This window comes from Puma concolor, chromosome C1 (assembly GCF_028749965.1).
Source record: "Puma concolor isolate L17-30 chromosome C1, mPumCon1.1.hap2, whole genome shotgun sequence".
NCBI classification, from domain to species: Eukaryota; Metazoa; Chordata; class Mammalia; order Carnivora; family Felidae; genus Puma; species Puma concolor.
In genome coordinates, this window is record NC_141674.1 from 202,327,495 (window position 1) to 202,355,237 (window position 27,743).

The 27,743-nt window shown below is 44.8% G+C and overlaps 1 protein-coding gene across 4 annotated transcripts in view; it reads left to right on the plus strand.

The window, feature by feature from the left end:
• The window catches only part of SMARCAL1 (SNF2 related chromatin remodeling annealing helicase 1), a 54,647-nt gene that overhangs the window by 23,922 nt on the left and 2,982 nt on the right, over positions 1-27,743 (plus strand). For all 4 annotated transcript variants that reach the window (XM_086719583.1, XM_086719584.1, XM_086719582.1 and 1 more), the window contains 7 exons: positions 7,002-7,142; positions 11,488-11,706; positions 18,222-18,292; positions 21,588-21,690; positions 24,931-25,113; positions 26,203-26,303; positions 27,473-27,569. In XM_086719583.1, coding sequence (XP_086575709.1) covers positions 7,002-7,142; positions 11,488-11,706; positions 18,222-18,292; positions 21,588-21,690; positions 24,931-25,113; positions 26,203-26,303; positions 27,473-27,569 — 915 coding nt within the window. The remainder of the gene's footprint in view (positions 1-7,001; positions 7,143-11,487; positions 11,707-18,221; positions 18,293-21,587; positions 21,691-24,930; positions 25,114-26,202; positions 26,304-27,472; positions 27,570-27,743) is intronic.

The window sequence follows — 27,743 nt, forward strand, 5'->3', positions numbered from 1 at the left end:
CTGAACAGCTCAGGAGAAGCTTCCTGTCTTCTAAGCCATTTGTGGGGGCCCGGCTCTCATGGTGCTAGGAACCAAGGGAGAGGAATCATACAGACTTGGAACCGGGCCATCAGGGATCAGCAGGAAGCATTGGCAAACCCGAGTCATGCCCAGAAGCTGGTGCTCTTTCCTGGGGTCACCCTAAGCCTTTTTTGTTAGCGAGACGGGCAGCCATGCTCACCCCTTTCTGTGGCCTACACGGGGGCCTGAGTGCTTTGGCTGGTTGAGCCTTGGCTTCAGAGCAGGTGGGGGCGTGGATTTAGTGGAGCTTCGGGTCTTTACCTGGATGTGTTCTATTCTGATATGAATTCAACCTGCGCCATGTTTCACCTGGCACACACTTCCATGTCTGTGGCTTGTGTCCAGACTCTCCCGACCCAGATGGTGGCAAGGCCCCCAAATTTCCTTCCTTCTTTTTCTGGGGAGCTTTTTCATAATATTGGGGGACAATACCACAATTAGGAAAGTAGCTTTTTCCTCTCCTAAGGTAAAAATCTCTCACAGATGACTTTGGGAGAATCTACTTTGGTTTATGTAGACTGAGCACACAAAAGTACATGTTTATCTTGTGCTTTATTAAAGCAGCCTTGGTGTTGTGCCAGCACTTTAAACCTGCAGCTTTCATTGCTTAAAAGAAGCTTTAAGTTGTACCTAAACTAGGGAAAACAAATATGCTAAGTGTTGCTGGGGCTTATTAACATTTGAAAATTCACTTAATTTTTTCAACTCCCCCTGAAGCACAGCCGTCTACTCATTTCAAGTTTTATTTTGCTTTCTTTTGTTTTAGGAATAACAAGTAATATGATACATCTTCCAAAGCAGCATTATGTCATATGCTCCAAACTTAAAATAAAAGTCCTTTACTTAAAAACCTTGATCCCCTGCTCATGTTACCTATAAATATTTATGGACACACTTAAATGAAACATTTTTCCCAGAGTGGTGACCCTTCTTTTAGGAGGCTTTAATATGTTTTCTTTTGCAAAATGTTACCAGATCTTCGTACTGTGGTTCCAGTATTATAGCCATACCTAAAAGTAAATGTGTACCCTTGATTGTTTAGGCCAAAGAAACGGCACAGTAGATCGGGTATATCATTAAAGGTATAGTTGGGGAGCTTCTGAGCAGCCATCTTGTTAATGCAGTCATTGCCCAGCCGGGAAAGCTGGACCGCATCCTTGTTTCCGAAATATATGCTTCTGAGCCAGACCTTTTAAAGCAGCATTTATATCTTTAATATCGTGGGTATATTTCAAATTGATATATTTGAAACAAATCTTTTAGCAGTTAACTAGCATAGATTACTCTGCACTTGCTATACAATTTGGATGTGTTAACACTTTAAGACAGGACCCACGAACATAGCCTGCTATTTATGAAGGTGTCCTGAATCCACTCTCGTACATAACATTGAGTTCACAGGGTTCCGGACCTGTGAGTGGAGGTGGGGCTGAGGCATTCTGCCTCAAACCTTTCATCTCTCCGCTGTGTTTTCATCTAGATCAGAGTTTCTCAGCCTTGGCACCATTGACACTGTGGACTGGATCATTCTTTGTTGTGCAGGGCTGTCCTGTGTGCTGTAGGAAGTGTAGCACCATCCCTGGCCTCTACCCACTAAGTGTCAGTAGTACCCCCCAGTGATGACAACCAAAATTGTCTCCAGATATTGCCAAACGTGCTCTGGGGGGCAAATCACTCCTCCCCATCTCTGTTGAGAACCACTGATCTAGGTACTCCAAGGAGATGAATCAAAATATTTTTGGAACAAGAGGAGAGTTGGGAGAAGTAAAATATGCCCTTGAAAAGCCATGTCAGGGCCTAATTTGGTACCACTTGGTTGTTCCTCCAACTTGTGCACCTCCTAGAATTATATTCTGATGATTTCAAGACATGTTCAGCAAATGTGCATGGTGGGGTGATTAGGTTATGCCATCCAGTCTGTGAGATGGCCGGGCCAGATCACATCCTGGAAATGCAGGTTTCATAAATGGTGACGGCAGACACAGGGCACGTGTGGTTGAGGTTGTAGGAAACTGGTGTCGTCCCCTGGGAAGTGTGACGTCTTTCTTTTCCTACAGCACTATTTGTTTGGGCTACTAAAGAAAGGTAGTTCTGTTTTTATGTATACATGCATGAAAGTAGGCAAGACAGAAAGCTATGAAGAACAAAATTCAGATCCCCTTTATTCCTTCCAATGGAGAAAACCACCAGTAACAGCTTGGTTATTTTTCCAACATGGCAGTTGGAGAGCAGGGTCATCATTTTTAATGGCTCTAGAGCATCATGTTGTGTGGACGCATCCCGTAATTTAACCCTTAGTGTTGGATGTTGTTTTGCTATTATGAATAATTTTGCAAGCGAGCACCATCCACGTCTTTGCAGCTTGCACAGCTCGACCCCATTAGGACAGATGTCTACACGCAGAATTGCTGGGTCAGAATTTCACCTTTTGATAGATGCCTCTGATGTCCCATGTGGCCAAGCATGACTGTCTCTACTCCCACTCAGCCTGAACCGCACAGTCTTTCCCACAAGACTCTGGCCCTCATGGGTGTCAGTCTCTTTCTTTTGTGCAACGAGGTACGTGTTTGAGTCTTCCTTAGTGGTGTTGGGTTTATAGTTCTTCTTACTGTCAAACCAGTGTTAGATGATTTCAGTAGAGAGAAAAAGCCCTCAGAATCCCCACCATCCTTTCCTAATAAATACCTGTTTTTCATTTTGTGTGAATAGAGCCTCTTTTACAAATCACTGTTGATTGGTTAGATGAAATGAGAGTAGTGGTCTAAAATGTATGAGCCTTTTCTTTTTCCATCCTCATTAAGTGAGTGTAAATAGACGATATATTCAAAAGGGTGTACGGTGAAAAATGACTCTGTCCCCCCTCTGGGCCCCTGACCCCTTGATCTGTGTCTGCAAGGCAGCCCAGGTTACCAGATTCTCACGTTTACTTCTAAAATGTAGTCTATGCCCAGTGAGTATGTGCATCCGGGTTTTCTTCTTCATTCCTTCTTAGAGTGTTCTACAACCACTCCTTTGCTCCTGCCTTTTTTCTCTTAATAGTGTACCTCAGAAACTGTCCCACCTCATTTCAGATGACACAAGCTCATTGTTACAAATACTGTTTTTGGTTGTACGACTCTACCATAATACATGTCATCTGTTCCGTTTTGATGGGGTTGTAGCCAGGCTTTGGCCATCTTTTCATACGATATACAAGCAGGTGGTAGAAAACCCAGTCCCGCCACATCGACAAGAGACGGCTCTTCGCCCCTCTCAGCCCAAAGGGAGAGTGGTGTCAGTTGGAGGGTCTGCTGTCCCAGTTGACGAGGCTGCAGGAGGAGTCCCTTGTGGTCCTGCTGTTCTGGTATGAATTCTCCCAATTGCAGCACAGAATCAGAAATGAAATTATTGGAATCTAGTACTTAAGGTAAAATAGACTTTTTTCCGGAGGAAAAAACATGCTTAGTATTTAATTTGAGCATGTGTGTTATATTAGTGATACCTATACCCATGCATGCCTTGAAGGTCAAAACAACAGAACTTTAATTAGCTATAATTATAACGTTTAATGTTTTCTTGTACATTTTGGTGTTTTTGAACTGCTGTAGTCATGTTCTTCCTTGTTTCTGTTCTTACCTCAGAATGAGTTGCCTTTTACATGGCATCAGAATTTTATTAAAATCGAAGCAGTGATGCTCGCCTGCCTTGAAAGCTCTGTGGTTGTCATGCAGATCAGTTTAGTGTTGGTGGTGGTGTTCAGACTTGTGACTGGAGCTGTGTCTCTTTTGGGGAAAAGGCTAAAACCTAGAAGGGAACTATTTTACATGTAATATGCTGACCCGACCAGAGACTCAGGCCATTTACGAGGCATCACTAAGTGGTAGGGATCACTGCTGATCCCTGGGGTGGCCCTTGGTCAACAGGGGCGTAATTATGCTATTTATCTTGGTTTGGCCTTGCGTGTCGTGGAGAGCAGGGGGACGAACAGAACCTCGATCTTCTGCTCGGATTCCAGTCACCGGATTTCTCCTGAAGATTGGGGTTTCCCTCTTGTTCTCAGGATTTAGATTTAACTACAGATGTTGACTCTTTGGTTGTTTCTTGGGTAGTGACAATGATCCTGCGTTTGTTCTTGATCTGTGTACTTTTGGTCACGTGTCCCCAAACTGTGTTTGCCTCTCTCCTTATTTTTGAAGATTCTATAATGACTTCTACACTCTTGACAGCATAGCTCCAGTGTCCGTGCCACATGGAGCTTGTGTGTAACAGGACACTTGGGTAGCGTGGGCTTGACCTGCTTTTGGATGTCACCAGCCTTCTCACGTTGTACTTCTAAATTGCAGGGGACTCCACCTATGGCCTGAACTTTATTTAGAGTACCATCAGGAATAACACTTGGCAAGAACTTTGGGCTTTGGGAAGCATGACTTTTTCCCCAGTCTCGAGCCTTGGTGAAGCGTGTTTTAACCGGTCAGAATAATTCAGTAAAGCAAGTTATTAGCTCAGTTGGAAAAAAAAAAAAAAAAAGAGGTAATGATGAAAAGCGAGGAAGAATTCCCAGGCTGCGTCTTGTACGAACTTACAATTTTGGTTCTTTTCTTTGCAACATAACATTCTCTTAGCTCATATTTTAAAATCTATGTGAAAAAAGAAACCTGTGTGTAGGTTATGCACTGTGAGTCAGATTGGGTTCTCCTTGGCAAATTACATATATTAACTTGTCCTGCCAGCAACCTGTTCCACAGGGCTGACCTGATGACCTTGACCCATGAGGAAACTAAACCTGCCTTTGAAGGTCATCTGCCTCCCCCCTACCCCCAAGCGTCTGTTCCTGTGAATCACATGATCTCTTGCGGATACCACATAGAAATTATTTTTTTTCACCGCTCCCTTGTGGATTTCTTGGGTACTGCTTTCTGTGCTTAGCCACAGGGGTTAACTGTAAAGTATTCAGCTTAGTGTTGATGGATGTAATTTTATACATTTATATTTTCTTAAGTTGGAAGTTCTCCGAGGTGGACGGTGACCTACAAATCATGTACAGCTGGGCAGGATGACAGGCTGCACGGGTGACAGTCATGATGGCACCACCGTGTTGGGGCTGAGCAGGGAGCAGGCTAAATCATTCCAGAAAAGATAAGACGCTGTTCTGGCTTCTTTTCAGAGCTGGTCTTTTTCTTTTTCTTTTTCCATAATGCTGCCTCTGCTTTTTAAACACCCACAAACGTCCATTTTCAGCGGTTTCATCAGCCCTAGTCAAGGCAGCGCATGGGATAACGGGCTCCAGATTAACACTGTCCTGGAGTGATTTTCCATCACCTGGTTTGTGAGCTGCCCCTCCCCAGGCACCAACAGCGACGTGGGGAATAGGTTCAGGATGATAGGCTGATTTTCTCTTCTTGATAAGGCTTCTCATTTTCCCCGTTTCATTGAAATGGTCTTGAGCCAAGGCAAGCAGTGCTACAGACGTCATTCAAGAAGCTCATTGTTATTTTAATGAGTCTGCATTAAACCGCGCAGGAAATTAGAAGGCTGGGTAATTGAACTGTGGAAAATTATAGCTGGAGAAATTCATAGCTCTCCTGTCATAATGGAATTAGGTATTGGCGGTCGCTGAGAGGGCAGAAGTGCATCTTGAGAGTTGTATATATTGTATATTTATAAAGAAACATTTTTCTTCCCTCTGTTGCACCTTTATTTATTTATTTTTATGAGGCAGCATATCCATTTGAAAACCTAATTTCCTCTCCTAGGTGATTTACTGCGTGCGATTGCCTTACATTCCTGTTGTTAACTCAAGGTTACAGTGGTTAACAAGGTGTTTCTAGACAACTGAGCTCCGTGGTAGGCTTCCTTCCCAGAGCTGAAATGGATTTTACCTCCAGTAATTTTTGGCCGTTCCCTCCCCTAATATAGCAGCGAGTGTCTCCTTTTCTGTTCTCCCCTCTTTCCCATCTTAATACGACGTGGTACATTTCGGTTTGATCACCTTTGGGTCAGGTTGGTGTCAGGATGGTGGGGAACTTGGAGCTCATCGTTGGCGTAGACCATTTATTTCTGTCCTACCCACTGCCAAGCAGGCTGCTGCAGACCTGGGCTGGGTTTAGGGTCAATGGACCCAGGTCCCACTTTTTAAAGTCCTTTTTAACTGAAAAATAGGCTAAATCAGGACTCTCTGGGCTCAAGGCATTGTGTCGCTGGGTTAGCGACAGCCTTTTTTTCCTCCAAAGAAAATCAGTTAGAGGCTTACGCACAGGCCACCCCTGACTCTTCCTCCTGTCCTCAGTGTCATTATCTGATCAGAAGTTCAACTTGGATGTCAGAGATCAGAGATCCCCTCTGGAAAAAGGTCAGACCTGGTGGTCTCTCCCCAGCTTCCACTTCCAATACTGAATTCTTTGAGTTTCTTCTGTCTTCCCTTGGTTACTGGCTAGCTGAGTATTTTTCAGCGTGCATCGAGTATTTATAGATCACTTGCTTTGTGCCAGGTACTGTGCAACAGAAGATAAAGGTGGACACAGCCCTGATCTTCAGATGCTTGCAATCTAGTGAGGGAGACAGAAGAGGTAGAATTCAGGATAATGTGCTAGGTCCTGATACAGGGGGACAGGGCTGTCCCAAAGGCAGCCTAGGAAGTGGCATCCACCTGCTTCCGTGGGTCACACCGTGAGGCTTGTGGAACTTGTGTGTTCTTCTTCTCTGGCCACGGTACCTTTGCTTAGAGTTCCCAGGTGTAGGCCAGCCTGCAGTGTCTTCAGAATCCAGATCTCCTTGGGTTCTGAGAGCAGTAAACTGGATAACTGCTGCAGTCAGAGTGCCCAGGAAGTGAGAAATGCTCCCGCTACATTCCAGGGGATTTTGCTGTCTCTGGGGCATCCAGCTCCTATCCCAGTGGGGCATTTGGGATATTCCCTATGTGCTCCTCTGTGCACTCTCAATCCCTCTGGCTGTTTGTTTTCTAGGTTGCCAAGAGGGTGATCCTGCTGTCTGGCACACCAGCCATGTCCCGGCCCGCAGAGCTCTACACCCAGATCATTGGGGTCAGGCCAACTTTCTTCCCTCAGTTTCATGCATTTGGACTTCGCTACTGTGATGCCAAGCAGGTATTTATTCTCCCCTCCCCTCTCCCCCACCCATTCCTTACCCTGATTTTGAGACCTCCTTTGTGTTCCTTCTCTTTGGCCTTGGTTACGATCAGAGGCACACTGGCCAGGGAGCCGGACCCAGATTTTAGTCCTGCTTTGCCCCTAACTCTGACCTTCGAGTGTCCTCAAGGATAAGATAAGAACAGTCCCTCCTAGTTGTAATGCTTGTGATTCCAGGGTGGTGTTTCCCAATAAAGGGACCGGTGGCTGATGCGTAGGTGCACAGAACTCTGAGAAGGGCACCTAGGCGAGCCAGGGGTGAGGCCCTGGCCCATATGCTCTGTGCAAAAAAGACCACAGAGACATCGAAATGGGTGGAGTGGAGAGTGTGATCTGGTGCTGCCTTGGTGGGCTCTCGTCAGTCAAAATGTTGACTCATGACAGTGAATTGTGCCTGCTCAGGAGGCTAGAAGCCTCTGAGCTACAGATTCTCTATGAACACAGTGCCAGTGGAGCAGGTTCCTCTGGAGCTACAATCTGCACAGCTTCAGTCTCCAAACGTGTCAGAGAGAGCCTTGTGAACACGAATGCCATTGCAGTCAAAGTCTTGATTTTTTGTTTTAGGTTTATTTATTTTGAGAGAGAAAGAGCTCATGGCACACACCTGTGTGCATGGGGGAGGGGCAGAGAGTGAGGGAGAGACAGAATCCCAAGGAGGTAGTGCACTGTCACCTCGGAGCCTGATGCGGGACTTGAACTCATGAACCGTGAGATCATGACCTAAGCCAAAACCAAGAGTCAGACACTCAACCGACTGAGCCACCGAGGCGCCCCAAAATCTTGATTTCTAAAACCTCGATTTTTTTTTTAACTGGAAAAAAATGTCTATTTAATGACATGGGGAAATACAAGAGTGGGGAAAAAAGTAGGATGCAAAATTTTCCCCATAATTTGTTCTCTCTCTCCCTCTCTTTATCCCTGTCTCTCCCCTCCCCTCTCCCCTGCACCTCTCTTTCCTATATGATTGGAAGATGACGTACACAAAATAATGTACAAGAAATGGATTACTTTTGTAAACGAGAAAATTGGCATTTTTTTTTAAATGTTTACATGATTTACCAATCCTGCATTCCTCCTGATGGGCCGTTGAATCCCTCAGTGTGCATCAGTCTGATCAAGCCAGCTGAGCACAGGACACTGTCCTCCTCAGCAGAGGAGGCTCCTAACTGAGCCTTGTTTCTCTCCTTGTCTACAGCTGTGCCTCCCTCTACGGTGGGCTCAGCATGTTTCCTGAGCTGGGGGGGCCTCTCAGTGTCAGGCAGCCATAACCAGCTTGGCCAAAGCCTGGGCACGTTTCCCATATTCTTCCCCAAAAATAACCCAAGAAGGGATGACCCAGAAAATCAGCCTCTTGTTTGCTTAGGTGTTCATTTTTTTCCTTATGCACTGAGCTGTTTTCTTCTGGGTTTGGGCTCCTCCTTCTTGGCTCTGGTGCCTTCTTCACCCTCTCCAGACCCCCCCATGGGATGCAGCTCCTCTGTTAGCTCGCGTGCCATGGCCTTGGTTGGCCGAGGGGGATGGAAGCGGAAGTCCCGGCCGGCGACCTCTCTGGCCGTTGGGATGGGAGTGGGGCTGGCTGGCGTCTTCTTCCTGCGCCCCTAGTAGCTCCCTCTGATCCAGGCTCCGGAACTTCCACAATCTGAAAACCAGAGGGAAGATTCATCAATTTTTCCTTCTAATCTCTGTTTTTGAAACTGTGGCCAGGGCAATGAATTTATCCTTCAACAGCAATCCTTCATCTGGCAAAGTCAGACTCCTCAACTCCTCACCTCTGTTCCCACGAGGGTCCACACGGCCCTGAATGAGAATGGCAGACTCAGGTCCCCTCTCTCAACTGTAGGTCACTTCTCCTTTCCCCCAGCTGTTCTGCTGTAACTTTGTAACTTCGTGAACCTTGAAGCCACATCCTGAGCCTCCCCTGACTTCTTTCTTGGGGGTGGGGCCCCTGCTGCAAAGGCTCCAACCAGTCTCTAGGACCTCATTGTTTCAGACCTTAAGGATTCCTGTTTTGTGGTCAAATGACAACTATACTGAGCCACTATTTGCATCGAAGATGCTGACACATTGGAGAAATGGCTGCAGCTTACTCCTTCTGCGTGCATGCCTCATGCCGTCTTGAGAAAAAGCCTTGCTATGCAAGTTTGTGATGTAAATAAGACTGTCTGCCTTATTTTTTAAATGCTCTTTCAAAAAACTTTTCAAGTACTTTAAAAATACCCACTTACGTTCAAACACAGTGCTTATAATGTAAATTGTAGTGCTTTGCAAAGTTAATTGCAAACCATTTTTAGCTGCTTATTGAGGCAGGAAATTTCTGTTATTGAATGTATTTAAAGCGATACACTTCTTTAACGAAATCTGTAATGCACTTTCCCCAGGATCAATCCAGATTAGATTCCACACAGTTGTCATGGTCCCACAAAACTCTTCACGAGTGATTTGTACTTCTGTCCTATTTGTAAATGACCCACTTTCTGAGAAGGACCTTCGCTTCCTCGGCCATCTGGGCCCATAGTGGAATGTTTACCTAGTGATGATAGGGGCTGAAGACAGAATCCATTGCCTTTGCCCCCAAACTGCCCCTTCCTATGTCCCCAGTCTCTCTCTGTCCACCATCTCCCCAGTCTTCATGCCATCCTCATTCATCCTTTCTCTCTTCATTGCACCCCCCCCCACCACCACCAGTCAAGAAAACAAACATAGACAGTGCCTTTCCTTCCTTCACCTAGCCCAGTGCCTGCTACATGGTAACTTTTCAATAAAAGCTTGTTGGATTGTGAATATTCTAAATTTTAAACCTTTAGTATTATTGGGTTTTAAATTTTTTTTTTTAACATTTATTTATTTTTGAGACAGAGAGAGACAGAGCATGAACAGGGGAGGGGCAGAGAGAGAGGGAGACACAGAATCTGAAACAGGCTGCAGGCTCTGAGCGGTCAGCACAGAGCCCGACGTAGGACTCGAACTCACGGGCCATGAGATCATGACCTGAGCTGAAGTCGGACGCCCAACCGACCAAGCCACCCAGGCGCCCCAGTATTATTGGGTTTTAGCCTATAAGATTAAAAGCTGACATAGTAGCACTTAGGAGCATGACATCCACATTAATTATGGTATCCACTTGTGTCAGCATGATGTTTATTTAATGCAGCCAGTAGGCCAGAGCTGTTTTGTTGTTGTTGTGGCCAGCTTCTTACACTGAGAGAAGCCACTGAAGAGAATGCCCCATGCTGAGCTCATTTTTGACCCTATGCATAGCATGAAGGCATTTGCTGAAACTTCCAGTTGATTTCAGGATATTTTTTAAAAGAAGACGCAGTTTTTGATCATTTTACTTTGCCTTTGACCATCTCTTCCTCTTCTCTATGTAGCATAGGTTTATAGGACACCTGCCATATCCCCACGATGAGAGACTAGGTCCACTGGCCCTCAAGAATGAACAAGCCTAGCTTCTACTCGAGGTGGTTCATGGCCCTGGGGAGGCTGAGACAGGAGAAGAGATAAGCAGCTGGAAACATAAGGCAGCAAACACCCTGGTTCCCTGATTTTCTGCAGGACTATAGACATCAGTTCTTATTTCGAGTAAGATTGTTAGTGAAGAATAAGGTTTTCATTGCAGCATCTTACCTAGCTATGTGACAGGGAATAGATATTCTTGCTCATTGCCTCTCATGAGTTGCTAAGTGAAGAAACCGATTTTATGAAGGACTGCCTGTGAACCCTAAAACCCACCTCTGGTTTCAGCCACACTGGTACAATCCTGTGCTCTGGGTTCCTTCCTTCAATTCCCACCAGCAGCAGCAACACCCTGCGTTCATGTCACTGCACTTGGTTGTGTTGGTGTAGCCCATACTAAGGACAACAGCTTCTTAAATCCCAGTGCATCCCATCAAATAAAGGTATTACTGATAATATGATTTGTTATGTTGTGCAGTGAACTCTAGGAGAAGCCCTAGGGAAGATGATTTGTTTATTTAGAATATGGGAATTGTTTGACAAGCTGGGTGTCTTATTTGTCTTTTAATGTAATAGATACCAGACCTCTTGGCATCTTGCATTTGCTGCTAGAAAGTTCAGCATGTAGAACACCAGGATATGTGTTTTTAGTTCACTTCATTCCTTACTTTTTCTCTTTTCATTCCTAGTTCCCATTTGTATTATATTAGGTTTTATTCATCTTTTAGAGCCACTTGACGTTCTCTGAACAAAGCCATAGGAAGAGAAAGCTGTGAGAATGTTGAGGTCACAGCCTGGTTAACTTGACCCTGGGAGAACCTAACTGGATGTATGTTTCTCTCCACAGCAGCCCTGGGGATGGGATTATTCAGGTTCCTCCAACCTCGGAGAGCTAAAGCTCTTGTTGGAAGAGGCGGTCATGCTGCGACGCCTCAAGAGTGATGTCCTTGCCCAGCTCCCAGCCAAGCAGCGCAAGATGGTAGTCATTGCCCCAGGCCGGATCAGCACCAAGGCCAGAGCTGCCCTGGATGCCGCGGCCAAGGAAATGACCACCAAGGAGAAAACTGTGAGTCTGGGGCTGCAGACAGGGATTCAGGGGTTGATGTGTCCACAGCTGTTCCTTCCTGGGAGGGGCTCTACGGGGGGTACCCAGAGTTCTCTGAGCTTGCCTTTCCATGATCTCTTCCCACCCCTCTGGACAAGGACAGTGAGCCCATGGCATTTCTCAGCCTACCTAATCTGCTTCTAAAACCTCTTACTGATTTGCTGTTTTATGCATGTGTAGATCACTGTTGACAGATGGTCATAAAAATAAACCCCATGGTAACTGCAGAATGGTGATATATATTCTGAATCCCTCAAAGAAAGTTGGAATTTATGTTTAGTGTATTTTGAGAATGCCTTAGTCTAGTAACTGTTACTCAGTCTAGTAACAGTTAAGAAATTAGTCCTAAGCGTATCTGATACATATGTGTTAACACTCTGACAATACATGTTATTTTAGTCAAAATAACAAATTGACATTTATATAACAAAGTGGAGTTTTCAAACCCTCTTAACCCTTAATCCTTATTACAGTCATTCATGGTTGGCAAGAAGTTGGCATCCCCATTTTACAGGAAGGGAAACGAAGGCTCACAGAGATTGTGATTTGGCCAAAGGCTTGTGGCTGCTCCGTGGCAGAGCTGAGGCTATAACCAAGCCTGTTACCCCTATATTTTAAGGTCTTTCCACTATGGTGGTTTCATCTTTTCAAAACACTTTCATATCTGTCTTTAGTGTCATACTGTGCTAAGTGCTATAAAGTAATTTACGCCAGCTCCATCTCTGTCCTTTTGAGATAAAACCTTGCAGTTTTCATTGCCAAGAAAATAACAGTTATTGACATTTTTTGACATTATCATAAAGCATTATCTGGGCTTGTTATTACCTTGTATAAAGAAACTTAGATCTAGATGAGATCCCAGCCTTCTGGGAGAGCACAAAATAAATAAGAATGACGAGAGACAGAATGTGTGGGGTTTTTTTTGTGTTATTTTACCATGTTATGAGCAAGACCAGCAGGTAACTTTTAAGAAACACAGTCTAGGGTGGAAGAGGCACTGTAAGCTATCAAGCTGTATTTAATTTATGCTGTCGTGCATCTAATGATCTGGGTGGTCTGGAGGAAGTGAGTGGGCATAATGTCTTTGCTGTGGGGTTTTCCAGCAAAGTTCCCCTATACCAATGTGGACACACAGACCAGCCATTCTCAAATTGTATTTCAGTGGAACCATGAGCAGAAGCAGGTGTTCTGTTGCTAAAATCAGCGTTGGTGGTCTTTTTCTGATGTCTAGAGATAAAAATTCGATGAATGAAAATTCTTTTTCTCAGTTTAAGCTTTTTCTTATAATTTTCTTAAATCTTTAATGTTTACTAACGGTTGCCCACTAGTGAACTCCGTCAAGAAAGCCAATGCCCAAGTACAACAAATATAGTATTAATGGGAAAAATTCAGATGTATGATAGTTTTAGATGCAAAGATCTGAATGTGTATAAACATTCTATTATTTTAGTTCCTTGTGTGTACAGAAGTAAGCCTATCGGTATTTCATGGAATTCCCTAGAAAACCCCCTCGCCTGTACCTGGCCCCCTCCCAAACCGGGCAGAGAACAGCAGTCAGTGGGCATTTGAATTGAGGAGGAACATCACATTGAGTGTGGCCAAGTGGCAACTGTAAATTGTGCAATATCGCTAAAAAGGAAAAGAAATAAATAGAAGTATGGGAATTTTTAACTTTTAGTGCAGCAAGATTTGAAAGCATTTTTAAAATTTTTCACCAGCTTATGTAGTTCTTCACATTAGGTGAGGGGGCTCTTTCCAAAGTTGATTTCAGACGTAACCTGAAAGTTTGAGCTCTGAGTTTACAGGGATAATGTAAGATTGACTAGGCTGAACCATGGAAATCAGGAATGTTGGGTATTTTTATAACTTCCGGTGGCCATATAAATCCCCTAAATTCTTTGGCATATTTTGATATTTTCTTACCTAAAAAGGGGAGCCAGTACTGGTCTCCTAGACCTCATGCAGGAAAAGTGCCTAAGGACAGTGTCAGTGGCTCTGAGTCCCTCCTGTTGTGTGATTGTCGTCTCCCTGCCCTTCTTCCCAGGGTCTTAAACACTGGTTTTGCAGATTATGAAAGCCTAAATTGCAGCGTAATTCAAGAATCCAGCAGAGAAGGAGCCCAGCGCTCTTCTCAGTCCAGTGCTTAGAGTTGCCATGTTTCCTTGGCATCTCAGAAAAATTAAGTTTGTCCCCAAATGAGAGAAATTGAGTTGGTACAGATTACCTTCAGCATTATGCTGAAGCTGGTTACTAGATTCTTTCCGATAACAAGACAGATCCCTGAAAAATTGCTTCCCTTTTGTGTTTTTTAATGTCAATTCATTTTTATAATGGAAAATCCAAGTAGAACATGAATTCATGAGCTTTGCCCTTTGGACCGCCAGAACTTGTCTTACTCCAAAGCCATGGATGTGGTGCATCTGTCCACTGTGGATCTGATCAGAGGCTGCACCCTCACGTAATTCAGGAAGGGGAGCCAGGAGTGGGACCAGATGGCCTTTGACCTGCCTTCCAAACCCTGGCTGGCTGTGAAAGCTTGAGTTGAACAAAATAAAATGTTCGGGGATCGTGGTTTTATGGTTTTAGTCAAGTGAGGAAGCCCTGTGAATCTGCAGAAAGGTGCCCTCCCATTTTGATAGTTACCTTGTAGCCCCAAGTTTCCCTGCAGTGTTGTGCATTCCACTGCTAACCTGTCAAGAAGTGATTCTTTGTTCCCTCACACCTTCCCATCTGGAGGAAGTGGCCCATTTATGAAATACAATGCACGACGAAAGCTTTGTCTTATTTTCAGCTGAAATAATAGATATCTTTTCACAGGCTAAGAAAAGCCGACTCTAATTCTGATCAGCTTTTGTCTATAGTAATTTTTTTGATCAGCAGGACTAGGCAGAAAAATGGGACAAGTCCGTGCAGACTTCCTGGTGACAGTGTTACTTCACCCTTCTGCTGTTTGACGATGCATTCAAATTCCAACCTAAAAAAATAATTCAAAACCCCAGTGGATCTAATTTAGTACAAGTCAAGGACACAAGAACAGAGAATACAGGTTATTTAAAATTTCCTGGCCCACAGCTGGCAAACGAAGTGAGATCATTCATGGACCAGTATTATGTCTACTTCGTGTGGGGAAGGTCTGTTTTTTTTTTTTTTTTGTTAAGATAAAACTATTGGTTTCTCCTACATTAAAAATACAGTAGCTATCTATTGCCTAGAATCTGAAAAATAAAAGTACTTATAAGAAACACTTATTGTTTCTTATACTATAAAAAAGAGTCACCCATCTTTTAAAAATATCATATAATGTTGGCATATATCATTTGGGTAGTTTTTTATCAAACGTGTATATTTTGCTTTAAAATATGTATTATATAGAGATATGGGTAACAGATTTTATATATAGTTTTTTAAGTTTATTTTTATTTACTTATTTATTTATTTAGAGGGTTGGGGAGAGGGGCAGAGAGAGAGAGAGAAAGAGACAGAATTCCAAGCAGGCTCCAGGCTCTGAGCCATCAGCGCAGAGCCCGACGCGGGGCTTGAACTCATGAACCACGAGATCATGACCTAAGCCGAAGTCAAACGCTTAACCATCTTAACCACGCAGGTGCCCCAAATGAATAACATATTTTAAAAGCAGAATGGATACCCTGTAACCATCCATCAGCTAGCGGAGAATACAGGTTACAAAACCGCATTGTGAACACTTTCCTATGTTGTTAAATGTTCCTTTAAAATTTCCCCCATGCCTGGGGCGCCTGGGTGGCTCAGTCGGTTAAGCGTCCGACTTCAACTCAGGTCACGATCTCACAGTCTGTGAGTCCGTGAGTTCGAGCCCCGCGTCGGGCTCTGGGCTGATGGCTCAGAGCCTGGAGCCTGCTTCCAATTCTGTGTCTCCCTCTCTCTCTGCCCCTCCCCCGTTCATGCTCTGTCTCTCTCTGTCTCAAAAATAAATAAATGTTAAAAAAAAAAATTTTTAAAAAATAATAAAATAAAATAAAATTTCCCCCATGCCCATGTTATAATTTTGCTAATAACTTTGAGTCAGACATTTGAGTTATTTCAGCTCACTATTCTAAGTAATAGCAGCTTACATAGGAATTTGTGAATGTGGACTATATGGTGAGTGTAGATTTGAAGGAGAAAGTCACCGCGACTCAGGGATGTGCGTACTTTGTTTTTTTTTTTTTTTTTAATTTTTTTTTTCAACGTTTTTTATTTATTTTTGGGACAGAGAGAGACAGAGCATGAATGGGGGAGGGGCAGAGAGAGAGGGAGACACAGAATCGGAAACAGGCTCCAGGCTCCGAGCCATCAGCCCAGAGCCTGACGCGGGGCTCGAACTCACGGACCGCGAGATCGTGACCTGGCTGAAGTCGGACGCTTAACCGACTGCGCCACCCAGGCGCCCCTGGATGTGCGTACTTTGAAGGCTTTGGTGCACATCACAGGTGCCCGGTGAACTTGGGTGTTTGTTCCCCACACCTCATCAGCTCTCGGCAAATCTCACATGGGCAAGGTCTCCCAGAGTGCTTCCCGCCACTTGTCCATCGTTTCCTCTCCCTGTCTTGTTAGCCAGTGCGGAGTGAGCGAGTGTGGGTGGGAGGGAAGGACCTGACGAGAGCGGTGGTGGTGTCCAAAGGGCGTGGGAGTGAATGTCAGGACCAAGGACGACCGGGGTGCCGTCTGCTTGTGGCCCTCCCGCTGCAGGTGCGGTCAGTACCTGGAAGCCTGGCTCTGTCCCCTTGGTGTATCCTGTGAGGGACCGTGTTATATGAGAGGGCCTGGCCTGCTGCAAGGACCCTGTGAGGGGACATGAATGGACTTCAGGACGTCTGTGAGCTCACTGGCCAGAAGTGAGCTAGCTCCATCCGAGTCTAAACAGGGTCTGTAGCTGAGAAAGAGTTTAAGACACTGTCACGGGGTCGCGTCTCCAGTAAGAGTTCCCGGGAAGTTTGAATTGTTCAGTTGGGCCTCGGTCACAACATAGGAGGGATGGTGGTTCCGCTGCACTGTCAGTGGCCTCCTGGCTTCCTGTGGTTCTGGGTTATCTTTCTTCCTTCTCATCAAGTCCTAGAGGAAAGATGCTGTTAAGAGCCGGGGAGCTGTTTTGGCCAGGCAGCTCCTCCTCCGTTGTGGTGCCCATTGTTTAAGGTATCATTTGGTAGTGTTTCTATAAAACGTGTGTGTATTTTGCTTTAAAACATGTATTATATACATGTACACTTATATAGAGATATACATAATGTATGTAATGAGTAACATTTTACTTATTTTTGTAAGTTTATTTATTTTTATTTATTTAGAGAAATAGAGAGCAAGCGGGGGAGGGGCAGAGAGCGAGGGAGACACAGTCCCAAGCAGGCTCCACAGCCTGGCTGTGGCTGCTTTCCTGAGTTATCCACAAGTTCAGGGCCATATGTGTTATTACTGTGGGGTCACTTCTTTGTTCCGTGAAGACGCTATTGTGTCTGTGACCGGCCTCACAGGGCCCAGGCACAGAAAAACTGAGGGCATCTGTAATCCCACCCTTGCTAGTGGAAGGAGAGGGCCACCCTAGCGAAGATGGTAAGAGTGTCCTCCCTGGGGGCCCAGAGCGATAGAAAATGTTATCTTGTGACATTGTGAAACTATGTGTGCATCTCCTGTGTTAGCATTCTCAGTTAGTATTTATTTAGATGCAAACTATAAAGAAAACATGGTTTCTTCTCCTAGGAGGTCAATCACCTTATGTGGGAGCCAGGCCAAAACACGTGAATAACGGTTTTGAGATGATACTAGAATAAGCTAATTGGTGCCAGTTGGAATCAATTGAGTAAGTCTTGGATAGAATTAAACTTAGTTAGGGGCGCCTGGGTGGCTCAGTCAGTTAAACATCCGACTTTGGCTCAGGTCATGAGTTTGAGCCCCGTGTTGGGCTCTGTGCTGACAGCTCGGAGCCTGGAGTCTACTGCGGATTCTGTGTCTCCCTCTCTCTCTGCCCCTCCCCCGCTTATGCTTGGTCTCTCTCTCTCTCTCAAAAATAAAAATAAACATTAAAAAAAATTAAAATAAAAGCCTTTTAAAAAAAAGAAGTAAACTGAGGTATGGACACGATGTGGCAGAAGAGAAAGGGGGAGGCAAGAACAGCACGGGCCACTGGTGCATGGAAGTCGCTGGCTGTAGTAAATAGCTTAAATAGCTTAGCAAGACTGCATTTCAGCCACTCGTGTGAGCTCGGCACAGACGGCGGGTGAAGCCCCATTCCAGGGGCTTTTGTACTCACAACAGTTCTTGGGAGATGACCGGGTTCCTGTAATGTCACGTTTCCAATGACACGGTAGAGTCTATACAGTTCCTATGGCTTGGCTAAAGTCAGGGCCTCCTGGCTCCGATAACTGGCATTCGAGTCTGTAAAGCTCAGAGCGGTGATGATTATGTCAGCTTCTCCCAGGGTTCCCAGAGTGGGAGACTTTAAACCTAGTCTTCTGTTTCCACAGAACCGGCAGCAAAAAGAAGCCCTCCTCCTCTTCTTCAGTAGAACAGCTGAAGCGAAAATCCCGTGTGTCATGTGAGTGGCCCCCACATGCTGACTTCTCTCTCCCACCCTCTGTCTCTCCCTCGTCTTTCGAAAGATAACACCTATTACCTTAGTCCGCCAGAATGGTTTTATTGCTCTGTATGAAGTGATCAGGCATTAGAATTATTGCTGCTTCCGTACAAGGCTTAGGGCAGCACGGCTCATCACCACAGGGCAGAAGCGGGCCTGTCCCGGGAGCAGTGCCAGTATGAGTTTGGGGTCCTTGAGAGATCCTGTCTTGACCACTCATCAGTGGAGCTGCTGCACTTACAAGGAGGGTAGGGGTTGACCAAACACTAAGGGGAGCTTTTTCCCTTATTAGGAAAACTATGGTCACTTGCTTGTAGAAAAACATTAGGGGTTTCATGGAAGACCGAGAAGGTTCCCTCATATGGGGATTCTCTGGGGTTCTCCAAAGACAGAAGTTTCAGCTGTTCTTTACCTGCATAGAAAGGCTGTCATACAAACTGTCCAAGCTTGCTCAAAAGATACAGGCAAGTGGCCACTGTCACACTGAGTTTTCCTTCTGCCTTATAAACTAAGGCTGAAGTCATAATTCCTATTCTTAAATGTATTCACTGACTTGAAAAATTGTCTGCTTTTCTTAAAGAAAGGAAAAACCCACTCATGTTCAAATATTCACTGTGGTAGAAACTTGAGGCAATTCTCATGACGTGCGTTTGCCTAATTTTTTATTGTTTAACATTCGTGTGAGGCTCTGGCAGGATAATGGTCCAAGTGATTTAATTACAATGAAAATGAACTTAGTGTGGGCTGAGCGGTGCCAGCTTGGCTGTGGGGACCAAGATCTGTGGATAAATTGAGACACAGACAGCCTACCTCACCCTCTCACTCAGCCTCCAGATACCCCAGCCTCTCCAGCCTCTCCCTCTGCACCCCAAATGCGGTAAGGGAGTGAGTTCACTGCATTATTCAAATCTAAGTTTCTGCACAAAAAGACTGCTGAATGTTGGCCGGCGCTCCTTCAGCCTCTGGGCACTGCCCTTTTCATTTATGATCCTGTGAGGAAACTAATGAACTCCAGATGTGGTTTTACAACCTGGAAACTTATCTCTCAGAAACTAATCTGAATTGCCCCCACCACCCCATCTCTCATGAGCTGCTGAATAACAGATGGCAAGGGTGTGATCCTTTCCCTCAGTCTCTCAGCTCGGGACTTACAAAATCCAGGGTCTCTTGAGTGCTAGCCACAGAACCAGCCATTTTTCTTAGAAAGTTTAAATCTAGCCATTCAGCCACCTCATAAATAAACTTTGGTGATATCTGGTCTTCATCCGTTTAGGCTGCCATAACAAAAATGCCATAGATTGGGTGGCTTGAACAACAGAGATGTATTTCTCGCATCTCTAGAGGCTGAGAAGTCCAAGATCAAGGCACTGGCACATGAGGTGCCTGGTAAGGGCCGTCTTCCTGGCTCCCAGACAGCTGTCTTCTCGCTGTGTCCTCACGTGACAGAAGGGGTGAGGATGCTCTCTGGGGTCTCTTTGATAAGATCATTAATTTCATTCATGAGAGCTCTATCCTTATGACCTTATCACCTCCCAAAGGTCTCATCTCACAGTAACATCACCTTGGGGGTTATCATTCACCATGATTTGGTGGGGGGGGGGGCACAGACATCCAGTCTATTACCTGCCTTGTACATACTTTCTCAAAATTCCACGGTAACTTGGGTAGTGCTTTATTGTTTCCAGCCAGTTTTGACATCTGTTAACTCCTTTCATGCTTGGAGCCTCTTTGTGAGATCAGTCAAATAAGTGAAACTGGCCCCATTTTCAAAATGCAGAAACTAAGTAAATTTCATGTATATCTCGGAGCCTCAGAGTCATACAACTAGTAAGTGGAAATGACATTATAAATCTTAAAACCCCAATTTCCTCTGCTAATGGTTTTTCTTCCCTTTTTTGCTGTTGTTTGTCTGTTTTCATTTTAATGGGCATCTTTTGATACAAAAGCCAATGGTATTATGGTAGGCAGATTTAGGGACTTGGGAAGGGTAGAAATACAAAGCCGTGTCTGAGATGCAGAGGAGAGAGAGGAATTAGGAAAACTGACACCTATAGTTGTTAATGAGCTGTCCAGCTTGATTGTATGGCTTTGTGACTTTTTGATGCTGTAGCAATAAACTTTCTTGCTTATATCATGGCAAATTTTATGTCTCTCAAACTAATTAAAGTAGATTCTATTAGTACCAACTATTCACAGATTAAACTCAAATCCATTCCCTGGTTGGCCAGTGTTGCTTGAAAATAATTCTTAGATGCTTAGAGGAAGCCTTTGAGATTTGTCCTTCTCCATGGAGGGCAATGTCTGTTCTGTGCCCAGACACACCCACGTGTGAGGAAGGCCTCAGGCAGAGTGAGTCCTGTTTGTGTCCGAGGAGGCTCACCTTCCAGTTGCCCTTGTGGGAACAGTGACCTGTCCTGGGATTGTGAACCCTCCGCAGGGCATTAATCCCAGGGAAGCCATAAGAGTTTGTTGACTGGGTGATACACCACCCCCACCCTACAGCTCCCCAGGGTAGCTGCCTTCCTTCAGGGCCATGGCTAAAGATGGGCGTGGGAAGTCAAGAAAAAACACAGTTGTGTAAGAGAGAAGTAAATCAAGGGGAGAATAAAGAGCATGCAAATATGGTTCTTCACTCCATCTTCCTTTGCCTCAGAAAAAAAATTCCCTTACCACTGACTTAACTGTTGGCTTTGCAGCTTGCTGTCTAATGTGCGAGGGAACTAGGGAGCTTTTCCCGACCGTCTCTTCAGTACTAATACTTACGTTTCAATATTGCACTTCCAGAAATTTGATTACTGTCAAGAATCCCTTAATCCCCCGCTTAGGCATTTTCAGATCTTAGACGACATTGCAATTTGTATTGAAAACACATTACAACAATAGTAGAGCAGAAAAAGTGAAACTGTTAATTGTCTTCTGTGATCCCAGATAGTAAGAAAGTTTCAGCAACATCATCAGAGACACATAAAACATAACACTATTTTGATTTATTAGCGTGCGGGAGATGACGTAAAAGTAAGGAATAACTCTTTCAGCACATGGCAGAAGGTGGCTTCCCTGCAGCTCCTAATTTTGCTTCTTCTGTTCAGGTGACCTGGTGTGAGCAGTAGAGCTGAGAGGTCAGCTCCCAGAGAAAGGGAGGGAAAGGGCTGGGGAGAGAGCAGGTGCCTCAAAGGTGTCTGCTAAAAATGCAGTGAAGTCATTTCAGCTGGATAAGTATATGTTTACTTCATTGTGCTGTCATTGTCAAATGCAGTGAATACGTCCTGGACCTACTGGAAAGTGGAAAAGAGAAGTTTCTAGTGTTTGCACACCATAAGGTGGTTCTGGATGCACTTACTAAAGAGCTTGAGAGAAAGGTGAGCCCCCTTCGAAATTCAACACAGGATATGCTTAAGAAATCGTTTCCTTTTTAAAGTCATAAATTTTTTCTCCTGCAATTATTTTTTTTCTGAAAATTTTAGAGGTGGTTCATTAATCCATCTGGGTTTGAATTTTGTATATGATGTGATGTAGGAAGCCAGGCAGTAGAATTAAAAGCCATAATCCTTGGAAAGGAAAAATCAGAGCTGTCAGTATATTCAGGAGACTCAAGCCAACTAATTGGAAAATTATTAGAATGCACAAGAGTTTAGGAGAGTGCCTAGATTCCAAATAAATACACTAAATAAATTGATTTTTTGTGTACCAGCTATAACTAATTAGTAAATATTCAAGTTCACAGCACAAAAAAGCATAAAGTACCTAAAAGTAATCTCACCAAGAAGAGTGTAGAAACCAATGAAGAGTTGGAGAGATTTGGGCCATGCTCTATTGAAAAAGCACAAGGCTGTAAAAAACTGGTCCTTCCCAAATGAATTTGTAGGTTTAACTCAATCCTAATAAAAATTCCAGTTGGGTATTTTAAGGGAACTTTATATTATTGTGCTAAAAGAGTCTCAAAAAATAAGGAGGAGAGATAGCTAAGACAATGTTGAAAAAGAACAATGTTAATAGACTTGTGTCTCCAAATATTAAAATCTGTTATAAAACTCATGCTTGTCCCAGAACTGGTGTTCAGATGGGTGGAATAGAATGGAGAGCCCTCTTTCGTGTTAAGAACTCTTTAGTTAAGTAGCCCTTTAGTATTAAAAAAAAAAAAAAAAAAATAGTGTACTATCAAGGAGTCATCAAAAATTTGGCTTAATTTATTCAACAGATCAAGTTTGGATAATTGGCTAAGTAATTGGATGGAACACTTAAATGAAACTCAACTTCACTGTTTATTAAATTTCAGACAAATCAAAGCTCATTAAAGCCATGAAGCATTAGAAGAAACTAGATGAATGTATAGCTAATCATTGGATGGAGAATGACCTTCTAAATGTAAAAACAATGAAAGAAATCACAAAGGAAAGGATTGATTTAAATTACCTAAAAATATGGACACTGTGGTTAAACCAAGGGCTTTTTTTTTTTTTTTTTTTTTTTTTTTTTGTACATTTGGTACCTTTTGGCGGGACAATTTGGCAATAACTTAATGCACACTCGAATTTTTCCCAGCTTCTCTTCTAGGACTGGTCAGATTTATGTATAAGATTTCAAAGATTTATGCATAAGATTTGTGATATTATTTATAATATCAAATAGAGACCTAAATGTTCATCAGTAGGCATACTGCTAAATGATAGTCCATTCAACTATAAAAAATAATAGTGTAGATCTGTGCTTCTTTTTTTATTTTATTTTATTTTATTTATTTATTTATTTTTTTAACGTTTATTTATTTTTGGGACAGAGAGAGACAGAGCATGAACTGGGGAGGGACAGAGAGAGAGGGAGACACAGAATCGCAAGCAGGCTCCAGGCTCTGAGCCATCAGCCCAGAGCCTGATGTGGGGCTCGAAGTCACGGACCGCGAGATTGTGACCTGAGCCGAAGTCGGACGCTTAACCGACTGAGCCACCCAGGCGCCCCTGTGCTTCTTAACTTTGTGGAGATCAGAGGACCGTTTAAAAAGAACCTGAGATATGAAAAAATTCAACTCCACTCATAATCAAAGAAATGAAAACCAATCACATCAGCAGAGGTTTTAAAAACGTGCGGTGCTCAGGGTGCCTGAGTGGCTCAGTCGGTTAAGCGTCCGACTACGGCTCAGGTCATGATCTCACGGCTCGTGAGTTCCAGCCCCGTGTTGGGTTCTGGGCTGACAGCTCAGAGCCTGGAGCCCGCTTCAGATTCTGTGTCTCCCTCTGTCTGCCCCTCCGCTGCTTGCACTCTGTCTCTCGCATTGTCTCAAAAATAAATAAGCATTAAAAACAAATTTTTTTTTAAACATGCAGCGCTCACTTTTGATAACGGTGCAGTGAGCTGGACATCCTCATTCGTTACTTACTGGAAAGCGATTCTGCGATAATATCAGGATCCTTAAACTAAATCTCTCCCTTTTGCCCAAGTACTTTGATTTTCAGTAGTACAGTCTAAGGAAATAACCAAATATGGGCAAAGAACCATGAACAGATTTATTTTAACCCATCCTTTAAAAATGTTTTAGAGATTTTTATTAGAAATTCTTTCTATTAGAAAATTTTATATTAGAAATAGCCTTATAGAGCTATAACTGATGTGGAATAAACTACATGTAAAGTGTGCAGCTTGGTAAGAATCAAGATAGTCAATGTGTCTGTTGGCCCCAGGAATTTCCTTGTGCCCTTGGTCATCTCTCCTGTCTCTCCCTGCCCTCCTGTCTCCAGGCCACCACAGGGCTGCTCTCTGTCACTGTAAATTAATTTGCATTTTTAGGGCATGATATAAATGTGGAATAATACAGTGTGCACTCTTTTAATTTGATTTCTCTCAACATATTTTGAGATTCCTATCTGGTATTACAGGTATGAGCAGTTCATTCCTTCTTATTGCTGAGTAATATTCCATCATATGCATATACCATGGTTATTATCCATTCACCTGTTGTTGGTGGACATTCGCCGACCCATCCTTTTTGTAGTAAAAATTAAGAATCCGCCAAATGTGAAGGAACACACGAACAGATAAATTATACTGTTGCCACGTAACAAAATATGGACATTATAAGTTGCGTTTTAGAAAACTTTAATAGTTTAGTTTATTTACAATATGTTTATTAGAAAAAAGCAGGATATAAAACGTTGTGTTTAAAAGATTATCATACACGTTGAGAAAAGAGTGACTGGAAAAAATAGGTCGGTAATAGGACTGATATCTGAATTTTTTTGTAATGTTTATCGTTAGAAAAAAATGCCCCTTAAAAGCCAATAAAGCTAAACTGGACAAGCAAGGACCGTGTGGCCCAGCGGTTGGCCCCTGGGCACTTAACCTCAGAGGAGCGAAAGCGCGTGTGTTCACGGAAACACGTGTGCAGGTGTTCACGGCACACGAACACACAGGTGTAGTAGCCCCACACTGGAGCCGACCCAGGTTCCCTCCAGAGGTGAATGGCAAAACTGTGGCATGTCCACACTACGGAGTAGGACTCAGTAATAAAACAGGAAAGAGCTACCACCACCTGCAACACGCTGGATGATCTTAGGGGTGATGCCAGTGAAAAGAGCCCGCCCTGCTCCCCGCCCCTGTCCCTGCAGCACGTGCAGCACGTCCGCATCGACGGCTCCACCTCCTCAGCAGACCGGGACGACCTGTGCCAGCAGTTCCAGCTGTTCGAGAGTCACGCCGTGGCCGTGCTGTCCATCACTGCCGCCAGCATGGGCCTCACCTTCTCCTCGGCTGACCTGGTGGTGTTCGCCGAGCTGTTCTGGAATCCAGGGGTAAGGGACGCACGCGACCTGAGCTCCCCGGGCGCGCTCGTGGCCGTGGGGCAGTAGGAGCGAGTGTCAGTCTGGGCAGACAAGGTTCCCTGTAGCTGTCAGCTGTCCCTAGCGCCAGTTACTCTTCCGTCTGTCCCTGTGGGGCCTCGTAGACACATTTCTACTTCCCACACATCCATCGTAAAAGGAACGAAGCCTCGCACATCGATTGGCTTGTTAGGTCTTCACGACAGCCTCCTAAGGACTAGGATTATCTACTCCGTCTTGCCAATGGGAATATGGAAGTTTTAGAAGGCTAGAAGGAACCTTAGCATCCATCCCTCTGTGAGGAAATTGGGGCACAGGTAGCTCAGGTGCATAGCTCTACCCGAACGGGGTCCTGTGGCGGCAGCAGCCGCAGCCCAGGCCTCTGGCTTTCCAGCCTGGGTCCCTTCTATTAACCATCACTGTGAGCTGCTTAGCCGATGGGGCCACGACAGGCGACCGGTGTGAGTGTTCCCTGAACGTGGTCCTTGTGCCCACTGGCCTTATCTGATCAGCTGAGAGCTGTGACAGCAGATATGGGTCACTGGCCACACGAAGGGCCCTGCTTCATGATGGATGGGCTTCGAGGCTGAGGCCTTGTATAATAGAAACAATGCTCTTGGGTTTTGTTATTTATTGTAGTGCTTACCACCATATTAAAAAAATCGCCCTACCCCTAATCATATATGGACTCTCCCTTGGTTGCGATGTGTTCGTTTATTTAGAAGGTAATGGTTTCTTTCACTGCGAGAAGAATGGAAGTGTGCCAGGCTTCCTTCATGTGCCCTTCAGTGCGGCCTCGTGCTCACTGCTCGTTCCCTCATGGCACCTAGTGCTGTGCCCAGTACCAGAGGTCCATTCGCAGCTGTCCGGCCACAGATTCTAGTTCTCCCAGCCAGCATTTTTGTTTGGTTTTCTCTTTAGTTGGATGACAGCTTGTTTGAAGGTAGAGGCTCTCTGGCCTGCTGCCTTGGGTCATGGAGTGAAGTCCTTTGAGGAGGAAGGGTGTGGTGGGCTCGGGGGCAGGGGGCCGCCCGCTTCCGTCCTCATCCCCGGGTCTCACAGGTGCTGCTCCAAGCTGAGGACCGGGTGCACCGAATCGGACAGTCCAGCTCCGTGAGCATCCATTACCTCGTGGCGAAAGGCACAGCTGACGACTACCTCTGGTATGGCCAGCCCCTGGGGTTGAGTGGGGCTGATAGCAATGATGTATTTTCCTTCCTAACTGCCCCTGCTCTTGCTGGTGTCTTCAGGGACCCGTGCAGAAGGCCCAGGAACGATGCCCTCCCGCTTCCACCATAACTATGCCGGGCCTCCTTCTCAGCCTTCACTCACAGCTTGCTGGGTGCATGAGGAATAAGGCGATGTGGCTCCTTTCCCACTGGTCTGACCAAGGTGGGGGGAGCCGATTGTGATGAAGTGTAGGTGCAGGTTTGCTTGTAAGACACTGTGTCCCAGCCATGAAAGCACTGCTGAGACACACAGTGATATCCCCCTGTGCCCCTTTACGCCACGTGTTGGTACACTAAGGCCATCTTCCAGCGGTGCTGCTGACCATCGGAGAGAGTGGCTCACTCTGGGCCAGGAGGTGCTTTCTCAGCAGAGCTGGGGTAAAATTCGCAACGCTGGGGCTCAGGTCTGTTAACCAAGCAAAAAATCCCGAAATGCTCCTTCCCAATGCTGTTTACCCCTGCCAAATGCTAACTTTTTTGATTATCTCGTTAGTTTCTACTACTCTGTTTCCAGCCTTATGACTACAGAGTCTTACCTTTGCCATATGTGTAGGCGGTCCCTGCTTCCTAATTCTTTGGATTTGTGGATTTGTTAACTGGGCATCTCATAAGAGCACCAGGTTCAGAATTTTGTTTAAAAAAATTTTTTTTAATGTTTATTTCTCAAGAGAAAGAGACAGAGCACAAAAGGGGGGGAGCAGAGAGAGAGGGAGACACAGAATCTGAAGCAGGCTCCAGGCTCTGAGCTGTCAGCACAGAGCCTGATGTGGGGCTCGAACTGACAAACTGCGAGATCATGACCTGAGCTGAAGTTGGATGCTTAACCAACTGAGTCACCCAGGTGCCCCCAGAATTTTGTTTTAATGAGACATTTATTTCCTCTACATCTTCCAATAGAACTTTGAACCTCATGATATGAGCCCTAAATTGGTTCACAGCTGAGAGGAGGGAAATATTTTTGGATGGGTATTTGTGCCTTGAGAGCTGCAAAGAAGTGAAACAGCATGCCTCAGTCCTATAAAATCAAGGAGGGTGGTCTCCTTTTAATCAGTCTGCTGGTTCTGTGCAGCTTGTAGTCACTGCAGCTCATTTCTCCCCAATAGGCCCATGATTCAAGAGAAGATTAAAGTTCTGGGTGAAGCCGGACTTTCTCAGACCAATTTTTCAGAAATGGCAGAAGCCACTGATTATTTCCACAAGGTAACACCAGCACATGACTCCTTGCCACTGGGGCGGGGTGGGGGGGGGGGTGTGCATTAAGTTGTCTGCTCAGCCCTTGGGTCCTGAGAGAGAAGGTGTGGATGCCTCCTGGGGATTTCCCCCAGCCTCGTGCAGATAGGCGGCCTTACGGTAGCTCAGTAGCTCATCTGGAAA